A 10,886-nucleotide genomic window follows, 5' to 3' on the forward strand; every position below is an offset into this window, starting at 1 on the left:
ATCCAGACCTAGACCCTAGATGAAATCTCGGAGAGGGAGGCGGGGCGGGGAGAGAATGGCCATCAACTTCCGGGAGGCCCAAAACCCAAGGGTGACTCCAGACCTGAGGGTGACCATCAGGGAGGCCACGAAGGAGGCCATGCGCCCATTCTCTGAGGTAGAAGTGGGAGCCAAGATGAAGGAAGAGGAATGGGGCAGAAGAAAGTCGCAGTCACTCCCCACCGCCCCCGGCCTCCCTCCAGCATCTAAGCGCACTGCTCAGTCCCCCACACCCTACAAAGACAGAGCAGCGCCCAGACCCTCTTCATCATCTTCTCCAGTGTTTATTTCCAGCCCCGCCCTCCGAAGCCTAGACTCGCCCCTCCGAGGCCTGGCCACGCCCCCATGCCACGTGACTTCAGCCGCTGGCCAGCATACGACAGCAACGTGCTCCCGTCCAGTCTATGCCCGCGCACTGGCAGTGGCAGGTTCTCTCTGCGCGCACATCCCACGAGCCACAGGCAGAGCCACACGTGCAGCCAGTGACAACGAAGCCTGCCGACAGTAGTGGAGGAAGCTTGAACCCCAAGCCAGCAGCATCGGGGATGGAGATCTGGGGCCTGGAGGCTCCCACACCAGGGAATGGGAGCCAGTGCATGGGCTGTGGGGAGGCTGGCGGCTGGGGCCCTGGACGCCACTGTCCTAAGGAAATGGGGTCCCGCCTCTGGGGCAGGGAGAAGGCTGGGTATGCGGACCAGGACCCTAGAGACGCAGAGGCTGGTCCTAGAGAAATAGAGGCTGGGCATGGGGAAGGGGATTACAGGGTACTGTGAATAGAGTACAGGGTACTGTGAATAGAAGTGAGAGCCTGGATAATGAACTTCTGTACTCACCTGTGGGGCAGGTGACCAGGTCGCCCCTGGAGGTGACACTCCGACAGTACAGATCAATGTTTTTCATCGTCTCAAGAACTGCAGGAGGGAGGAGGATGAGTCTGTGAGACCAAGCTGTCCCTCCCCCGTTCTCATGCTGCCCAGGCCCTGGTGGCTTGGAGATAGGCAGGGGGTCAAGAAAACTCCCCCAAGGAAAGCCCGGGTGGTCCAGGCCCTTGTGGAGAGCCCAGGTGATGGGGAGCTCACCTGGGGTCTGTCTTGAGGTGGGCATTTTGGAGGAAGGAGGGTTTGGAGCTGTGGTTAAAGGTGGAGCTGGATGTGGTTGGGGTTGGGTTGGGTTTAGGGTTGAATTTCGCTTAAAGTTGGGTTTGAACTTGAGGTTTAGGTTGGGCTCAAGGTTGAGGTTTGTTTGGGATTGGAGTTGTATTGTGGTTGGGTTGGGTTTGAGGTCAAGGTTTGAACTTAAGGTTTAGTAGGGGGTTGAGCTCGAGGTAGAGGTTTATTTGGGATTGGGTTTAGGATTGGATTGGTTGGGGTTGAGCTTTAGTTTGGGTTGGGTTGGGGGAGATTGAGCTATACTCCGGGTCTGCAATCTGAGGGGCCTCTGAGGCCCCTGCTGAGATCGGATGTGAAAGTCCTTACTTAGGGAGCTGGTGACATCCTGGATTTTCTTATCAATAGCTTCATCCACAGGACACAGCAGCCTGCCACACACCAGCATCCCCAGGACAGGGAGAAGGAGGAGGGAGAGAGCCTTCATCCTGCAGGGGCTGAAAGAGGAAACCAAGAGACCCACAGCTGGGTCAGCCCCTGCCCATCCTGGTCAGGCCCACAGAGCATGTAGGATCTTGAACCCTGGGTTCCTTTAAGGGACAGGGCTGGGGGACCAGCTTTGTCCCCAGCTCCCCAGCCAGGGCTCTGGGCAAAAGCAGGAGCAGCTGTCACTTACCCTTCGAGCAGACTCAGCAGGCCAAATCAGATGTGAATTCCATGTTGCTGCCACATCTTCCTTTTTAAGGCCTCAGGATGTGGGGCTTCCTGTCTTGGGTAATACATCCCTTGGTCCCTTCCCCCCTTTCCACATCCAGGGCCAAGAGGAAGCCCCCAGAACAGACCAGGGCCCCCCCTTCCCACATCCGGACTGGGACTGGTCCAGGCAGAAGCGCCTGAGGGATGATTCCAGAAGCCATAGTCTGAGGGACAGGTAGAGAAATGAGTTTGCATGTAGGAGTGGGGAATGCAAACATGACCATGGTTGCCGTGGGAGAACTGTGGACCCTGTTCATACCCAAATGCCTGTCAGCAATGGAGTGGACAAACAGAACACAGAACCGCAGTTTATTTCCTCAGTGGGACGATCGCCGACAGCCTGTGGCCAGATCCAGCCTGCGGCCAGATCCAGCCTGCCATCACTTTTGTATGACCCATGAGCTAAAAATGATTCTTACTTTAACGTCCCCGTGGGAGAACTGTGGACCCTGTTCATACCCAAATGCCTGTCAGCAATGGAGTGGACAAACAGAACACAGAACCGCAGTTTATTTCCTCAGTGGGACGATCGCCGACAGCCTGTGGCCAGATCCAGCCTGCGGCCAGATCCAGCCTGCCATCACTTTTGTATGACCCATGAGCTAAAAATGATTCTTACTTTTTTTGTTTGTTTCCAATAGAAATGGATTTTTTCAGTTGTGGTAAAAGACACATAACAACATTTACCATTTTAACCACTTTTTAGTGTCCAGTTCAGCAGCATTAAGTACATTCACGATGTGGTACAACCATCACTCCTCTTCGTTTCCAGAACTTTCTCATCTTCCCAAAACAAAACTCTGCATTAAACACTAACTCCTCATCCCTCACCTCCAGCACCTGGCACTCACCATCCTGCTTTCTGTCTCTATGAATTTGCCCATTCATACCTCAAAGAAGTGAAATCATATGATATTAACCCTTTTGTATCTGGCTTGTTTCACTTAGCATAATTATTTTTATGATTTATCCATGTTGAAGCATGTACCAAGACTTCACTTCTTATTAAGGCTAATATTCTAATTTATGTCACATTTTGTTTAACCATTCATCCATTAACGGACAGCCCAGTTGTTTCCACCTGTTGGCTATTATGAATGATGCTATCGTGAACTTTAAAAGCAAAGAGTCCCTGCTTTTGATTCTCTTGGGTATGTATTCAGGAGTGGAATTGCTGACAATGTGAAAATTCTATGTTGAACATTTTAGGGAGGCACCAAACAGTTTTTACATTTTTAAATCATTGAAAAAATATTTAATATTTAGTAACAGATGAAAAGTATATAACATTCAAACCCTGGTCTCCGTAAATAAAGTTTTCTTGGCACACAGACACACATGCTTTTTTAAATATCATCTGTGGCTGCTGCCATTAGCACGTCAATGGCAGAATTGAGTAGTTGTGACAGAGACCATGTGGCCCACAAAACCAAACATGTTTTCTATCTGGTCCTTTATAGAAAGACCTTGTGCCCTACCCTGGTTGACAGCAATGAGTGTGAATGAGAGATCGATGTATGGATTGCAGCTACATGCAACGATCTGGCTGATTCTCACCAGCATAATGGTGAGCCCAGACACGAAAGAGAATATACCACACAGATCCATTTATTATGTTCACACACTTTTCTTTATGCACGCTACATTTCAATAAAAAGGATATGTGTGTGTGAAATCCCTGTATACAGCAATGTACACAGGGCCAAATATAGGCAATGTTTATTGAGTATTTACTATGTGCCAGATGTTGCACTAAGCATTCTGCATCCAGTAGGGAGGAAGGGGGCACTTCTGCCCTCTGTGCAGTTTGCCCTTGTCTGTCGGGAAGACAGACACCAAGAGAACACTCAGTCAGCCTCCAATTTCACCTGTCATCTGTGCCCTGAAGGAGAGGAACCCCATTCTGGGAGAACTGACATAAAAATCTGGCCCCAAAATACAGGAATCCAAGAAGGAAGTTTTTTGTGGAGGGAGAGATGGCTGAGCTGAAGTTGCAGGATGAGCAAGCGTTAACCAAGAGGACAAGCCAGGGAGGGCATTCCAGGCGAGGGAACTGCCTGTCCTGGGCAGGCCCTGGGCAGAACAGAGGGTGCCAGTTTTGAAGAACTAGAAGAAACCTAATGGGGCGAGAAGGTGGAGAGCCTGATTGGGATAAATGAATTCCATGGGATCCCTCCCTTCTTTGCAGACCCCGTCAACCAAGAAAAAGTTTAGGCCGTAATAAGAATAAATGGCATTTATTCGAAGGCCGGGTATGTGAAGGCAAAAACCACAAAGTGTAATTTTCTTGCAAATGAAGTGTTGCTGGCTAGGTTACATGGCTTAGTTAGTTTCAATATGCAAATGAAGGGGGGGTGAAAACCAGGAGAAGGTCAGGTCCATATGTGTCCAGTAGCAGTTGTGTTCCAGGGTGTTTATGGCTCAGCAGCCTTGAGCTGAGTTTAGCAACAGGTCAGCAGCTTAATAGCAGCTCTGAGAGCTGAGGCACAAGCCAAGCAGAGGCCTCACTTCCCTAATAGCCTCCCAAATCTGTTTCAAGTGAGCCTCTTGGCAAGGCTTGTTCCATTTTATTTTTTTTACGTTATCGGCCCCCACAGTTTGGGCACAGGGTAGCTTGAGGGAGTGGCAAAAATCATTTTTCAAGAGCTCTCATTTTTCAAACCTTTTAGTCTTTTCAGATAAAAGCTTTTGAAGGGTGCAGCAGAAGTGGGCACCTCTGATACAAGTTATGTGAGAAGCAGGGGGAGTATGTGGAACCCCTAGGGTTCCCTAAAGTTTGAAAAACATTGGGTCAGTAACAGGAAAAGTTTGTGTGTCCCTTAATTCTATTTTTTAAAAATCCTTGCACTTCCCCTGAGTTCTACCAGTGACTCTGAGCTCTCCTGGCCTTAAGTTTGCATCTAATACTAATAAAATTTTCAGAGCCAGGTCTTTAAAGTACAATAGGACAGTCACATCTTCGTAATTTTTAAAAATCAGTTTTATTGAGATATAATGTCCATGCAATAAAACTCAATTATCTTAAGGGTTCAGATGGATGCACTTTTACAAATGTATACACCTGCATCCTGCATGAATGTTTTGTTTTTCCCGAGTATTTTTATTTTTAAATGGTGTAGTTTACATACAGTAACATTCACCCTTTTTAGTGAGTTCTATTGATGCCAGACTGGGCAAATTTCCCCCCAGTGGGGCTGCACCAAGAAAGAGGGTTCTTTGAGTGCAAGAAAGAATTCAAAAGCACGCCAAAGTTAGAGTCAAAAAGAGAGTTTATTCGAGAAGGGGTGACGCTCCAAAGACAGAGCGTGGTCTCCTCTCAGAGCCAGCGAGTGAGAGAGCCTGAGAGAGGGACACAGAGACAGAGATGGTGACAGAGCAAAAGACAGTGAGAGACTGAGAGGCACCCTGCGTGTTTTGGGGAATCCAGTTCATATATAATCCTTAGTTTCTGTGAATTACAGTTTAAAGACTTTGTTACCCATTTTCCTTTGATGGTGTGGGCATACAGTGAGACAGGATCAGAGTATGTAGCGTGAGAAGGTAAGAACATGGAGCGTGAAAGGCCTGCGGGCAGTTCCCAGCCTGTGATCCAGAGGCTCCCCGTGGTTTTAGCCACAGGGAATGAACGATTCTATTTTGCGTAGGGCGCCACTTAAAGACTGTTTTTCCTGTTTTCCTTCCAGGGTGCGGGGAAGTGGGTTGTCAGCAGTCCCGAAGACATCGTCCTTCTTCTGCAGGTGTCCTCGGGGTCTGGCCGCCGGGCTGCTCGGCATATTGCCCAGCGTATTGCCATCCCTGAATACAGCTTGATTTAACACTTGTGTTCTCTCGTCTCCTCCCTACATTACTATGAGTTTCAACAAATGCATACAGTTCTATAACCATCACCGCCAAATAATTTAAATTATAAAAAAAAAAAATGGTTTCCCAAAGATCTGAAGGAAATCTGTGTCCCGAAGCCACAGAGAAAGAGGGTTTTTCTGCCCCTTACAACTGGGGTTCCTGTGCACTGGAGACCTTGTGAATGATTATAACTGTTTCCAGCTCCTCTCCCCTGATCTACATCTGCCCTCGAAGGATTGTTTTGAACAAATGGCTCTGTGTCACTTGGTGGACTAGGAACTGCTGCCACACTTTGGGGAGCTGACCTGCAGAGGCAACCTGCACTTCTGATTGGGCACCTTGCTGGATGATAACTTGTTGCCCCGGTGACTATGTTGCGATGGCACGTAGTTCTGCCAAATCAGAAAAAGGTCATTGACATTTGCTTTCTGTCAGTCCAACATGAATGACAGAAAAGAAAAGGAAAAGCTTTGGAGCATTGTCAGATTTCTTTAGTGAAAAGCTGGAGAGCTTTGCCTTATTTACAGAAGTACTTGAGGGCGTGGGTGTGGATCTGCAGAATGGGAGAGGACAGGTGGGTGGCTCTGGCAGGACTTGCTGGGGCCAGGCCAGTGCCTTGGGGCAAGGAGCAGCCTTGAGGGCGGGTGATAAAAATCATGGCAATTTGAAGCGTTAACCACCCGAGATCCCACAACTGCCTTCCAACTTCTCCAGGCTCTTTCCTCCTCTCACAATAATGATCTTTTACGTGGCTCCCCAGTGAGTTCTGAGATGATCATATCTGCTATTTGTTGAATGTTTAACCCTGTGTTGAGCAATTTTCACATAGGATCTCATTCAGCCACCACTACCCAGTCAGGTAGATATGCTTATTATCTCCACTTCACAAAAGGGGACGCTGAGGCCCAGAGAGGCTAAGTGACTTGCAGGGGTTCACAGGGTCAGTTGGTGGAGGAGCTGGGATTTGAACTTGGGTGGTCTGGCTCCAGGACCTGCACATTTCATCCCCCAGAAGTGCGTTTTGGGAGGAAGGGGAGAAAGGGGCTCCCTGGATGGCCACGGCCGCTTTCCCAGCTTTTCTTAAAAAAGAAAAATAATAAAAATTAGAATAAAAATAAAAGAGAAAGGAAAAGAAAAAAAGGAAAGTTCTTTTGAGAATATTCCTATAGCTTTTTCAAGAAACGATGGAAAGAAAATGTTCCTGTTTAAAAAGGAATTCAAATAATTCAGAATGCTATAAAATAAAAAAAAAGTTCCCCATATTCCTCCTTGTCCGGGATAACTGAGAAGTGAGAGGCGTGGTTTTATGAAGTAACCTGTACCCTTCCCCCCAATTGAGGAACTGTGAATAAAAGGGAAGGGTGGGGAGTGTCTGGCCACAGTTTCCTGGAATAAAACTGAGCCGCAACCCCCAGCCCCTCATCCTCCTCCGCGTTACCCCGTGCTCCCCAACCACCATCTCCCCATCCTCTCCCAGTAGCGCGGGCGGTTTCACGGAGGGGAAAACGATGCTGGGTGAAGTTGAGTCACTCTCAAGGCGGGGATTTCAGATCTAGACGTGTGCAATGCCAGCCCTTACTTTTAACCATGGCACTTTCCCAACCATGCCATGGGGTGGGGATGCATGGAGGGCAAAGTAAGGGGGGCAGGAAAAGTTCGGTGGAAGCCCCCTCCGCCCAGCCTGACTCTTGGGGCCCTGCCCCTCCAAGGTGAGCTTCTCCCCAGGCCCTTCACCATGCCTGCCCCCTTCCCCTGCCAACCCACCCAAGTGACAAAGGCAGATGCTCAAGGAGGTTCAAGGATGCTGCAGAGGCTGCAGTCCCTTTCCTGGGATGGTGTCCCAGCCCCACCGCTTACTAGCTGCGTGGCCTTAAGCAAGTGGCTAAGCACCTCTGGGCCTCAGTTTCCCTATCTGTAAAATGGGAGCGTTATTAGTGACTACCTGGCAGGGTAAAAATTAAGTGACCACTCTTCCACCCCCAGGTTTACTGAGACGGAATTGACATATAACGTCGCGCAGGTTTAAGGTGTATTCCGCGATGTGATGCGCAGGTGTGGTGATATGATTACCGCATGAGGTCAGCTAACACCTCCATCACCTCGCGTAATTATCTTTCTGTGTGTGTGGTGAGAACGTTTAAGATCTACTCTCTCAGCAACTTCGAAATATGCGATACAGTACCATTAACCACACTCCCCGCGCTGTAAAGGACATCCCAGGACCTGGTCATCTGCTAACTGGAAGTTCGCACCCTTTGACCAACGTCTCCCCGTTTTCCCCTGGTAACCACCGCTCGACTCTGTTTCTATGAGTTGGGCTTTTTTTATATTCCCCGGTGGTTGCCAGGGACTGGGTGGTGGAGAAATGGGTGAAGGTGGTCAAAGGTCGAAAGAAACTGCCAGTTAGAAGATGAATAAGTTCTGAAGATCTGATGTACAGCACGGTGACTACAGGTAACAGTACTGTACCGTGTGTTTCAAAGTTGCTAACAAAGTAGATTTTAAAAGTTCTCACCACACACAAAAATATTGTAACTATGTGAAGGGACGGATGTGCCAACTAACTTTATTATGGTGATCATTTCACGATATCCGTATATCAAATCACTACGCTGTACATCTTAAACTTACATAATGTTATATGTCAATCACATCTCAATAAAGCCGGGGGGGAGATAGATTCCACGAATAAGTGAGCACATATAAGGATATGTTTTCCTCCGTCTTGTTTCATTAAGCAAGTACTTTACACACAGATGGGGCAGGGCACGACCTCACAAATGTCACCTTTTTAAATCATTATTTTCTGCTTTTCCCCATCTACTGACAAAGATTGAGACTCTGAGTGGTCTCAAAAGGGAACTGCGGTCACCCAAACTAGAGGCACCGCCAGCCGGGACTTCCCCTTCCTGTCCTGCCCCCCAGCACTGTAGCTCCAGGGACCCCATCTCTGGCCCCACTGGAGCAGAATCTTTCCACTTGCAGGGCAATTTCCTCACCCCAGATTGTCTTTTCACAATGTTCTTGGCAGCAGCTGTTGGTTAACTCGTGTCTTAAAATTTTGAGCAACTTTACAGAAAAAAAAAAAACAACCCAGAAAACAAAAAAGGAAGTTTGCCCTGCTTTCTCGATGTCTGGGTCCCCCTGGGATGTTGGCCTCCTCCCGTCCACACTTTTCTGCCTTCCTCGAGCTTTCCTTGGCTCCTGAAGTCACAGTCACTTCCTTGCCCTACCATCCCACCACCTGGCCCAGCCGACAGCTCTGGCATGCCCAGGACCCTCACATCTCTCAAGTGGAGCAAGTTCAAGACCACAGTTACTTGAATGAGATATTGTTTTAGAAGGAACCCCTGCATAGCACAGGCGGAGAACTCCCACCCTGTAATGCATTCCTGACCTCAAAAACAAGGGTGCTCACTTCATCCGAGGGGTCCCCTCAGACTGCCCAAAGCACCGATGGCAGCCTGAAGAATCCTTTTTTCTCACTTTGTAGGGCCCTCCTCCTTCTTAGCACACACTGGGAACCACTGCCCAGCCTAGGGCTGGCCCCCATTTGAGTATTACATAACCATATTATTATGTTATTAATATAGTAGAGTCTATATTATTATTATTGAAGCTAGTGGTTCGTGGGTGCTTTCCATATGCTTATGATGTGACCGCCATTGACCCTTAGGTCTCTCCCTACCTCGTGCCTCCTTGAGGAGCTCCTGTGTCTGGTTGCCTCCTAGGGATCTTGAAGATAATACATAAGATGCATCAGGTTGCCACTTTCCATACAAATCCACTAGTCGCTGAGGGGCAGTTCTTTCGAAAAGGACCCTAGCTAATTCCAGTGGAAGGAACGGTAAGGTTGGAAATAATCTTTAAGAGATAATGAATGGGTCCAGGTGGTGAGAACCAATGGCTGCTAACACCTCTGTGTGGTGAGCTGGTGGGGAGCAGAGGACACCCTTTCATCAGTCGGGTTGGAGGGAATGCTAAGGAACAAGCTATAAGAAATCATGAGGAGGAAACCAGTCAAATCTAGAACGGGAGCCATTCCCCAGGACGAGAAGAGAACTCCAAAGAAAACACGAACTTGTGATAAATGATCCTGAGGAAGTAAAGCAGAGGCCTCTCCGAGGTGATGACATTGGAGCTAAGATGAGAAGGAGGAAGAGATGGCAAAATTTGGGGGAACAGCCTTGCAAGCGAGGAGAACAGTGGGTGCAAAGGCTCTGTGGCTTTAACAGTCAAGTGTTGCTGGAGCAAGTGTGTCTGACTGATCCAGTGAGGAATGGAGTTGAGAGGGGAGGGGATCTCACAGGACACACAGAGAGGGATGTTGGATTTTATTTGTAGAATCAAAATGTCCTTAGGTTGGAGACATGACATCATCTGGGTATGAATAGGGGTAGAGGTCGAGGTGGTTTAAGCAACAGAGTTTTGCTGCGGCTGAGAACTAAGGAGGAGCCCCTGACCTACTTCTCTGACGTCTCTTATTGGGTCACCCAAGCTAGTTAGTTACTCGAAAGATCAAAAAACCCGGAAAATTGGGCCACAGCGCCCCCTGCTGCTCACATTGCTTACCTATACAAGCAGGCCCCGGAGGAAAACCACCGCTTCCCGGGGAGCCGAGTTTAAATGTTTAACTTTAAAACTGACTTCCTCCCAATTCCTCTGTCTCTCGCCAGTTAAATCGCTTCCCTGCCTAAGCCGGGCGCCGAGCACTGCATCCAGGGCGGCCGTCTCAGGGGTCTGCGCCGACCCACTTTCTCCTCCCCCCAACCCCCTACGCCGCACCCCACCCCCGCAACAACCTTGAGCATCCATCTTTCTGCCCTGGTGGGCTCAGAGAAATACTAGAATTGCTGAATCAGAGTTTTGTGCTTTTCCAAGGCTCCATCTGCAAAACTGAAATTTTTCTAGGAAGCGTGTCCTTAGATTTCCCTGAATTCTCAAAATAGGCGACCTCCAAATCAGGCCGAGTCCTCAGCGAGGGGGGAAGGAGGGTCCTGGGTGTCCCGTCTCAGCCCACGCACTCCTGGTCCTAGCCTTTATGGGCTACATTCCCACAGGTGACAGAATGGAAATAAGCAGGCTTCCACGGAGGGGTGGGGAGGTGAGCGCTATACCCAGCTTATGCACCCGCCCCCCAGC

At 48.9% G+C, this 10,886-nt stretch overlaps 1 protein-coding gene across 1 annotated transcript; it reads right to left on the minus strand.

The window, feature by feature from the left end:
- Positions 1 to 320: 320 nt before the first annotated feature.
- On the minus strand, positions 321 to 1,838 carry RETN (resistin). The gene is made up of 4 exons (XM_006917236.1): positions 1,822 to 1,838; positions 1,515 to 1,642; positions 873 to 950; positions 321 to 534 (listed from the first exon to the last, which is right to left on the minus strand). The coding sequence occupies exons 2-4, from the start codon at positions 1,630 to 1,632 to the stop codon at positions 398 to 400; spliced, it is 333 nt and encodes a 110-aa protein (XP_006917298.1). The 5' UTR covers positions 1,633 to 1,642; positions 1,822 to 1,838; the 3' UTR covers positions 321 to 397.
- Between the last annotated feature and the right edge of the window lie 9,048 nt (positions 1,839 to 10,886).

The sequence above is a fragment of the Pteropus alecto genome, unplaced genomic scaffold (genome assembly GCF_000325575.1).
Source record: "Pteropus alecto unplaced genomic scaffold, ASM32557v1 scaffold37, whole genome shotgun sequence".
NCBI classification, from domain to species: domain Eukaryota; kingdom Metazoa; phylum Chordata; class Mammalia; order Chiroptera; family Pteropodidae; genus Pteropus; species Pteropus alecto.

Bases quoted from the DNA above. Each gene is read 5' to 3' on its own strand.
- RETN (XM_006917236.1), bottom strand. From the start codon at position 1,632: ATGAAGGCTCTCTCCCTCCTCCTTCTCCCTGTCCTGGGGATGCTGGTG. The intron at 951-1,514 runs GTAAGGACTTTC...TCCCTCCTGCAG, and splicing joins GGATGTCACCAGCTCCCTAA to TTCTTGAGACGATGAAAAAC. The intron at 535-872 runs GTGAGTACAGAA...TACTGTCGGCAG, and splicing joins CCTGGTCACCTGCCCCACAG to GCTTCGTTGTCACTGGCTGC.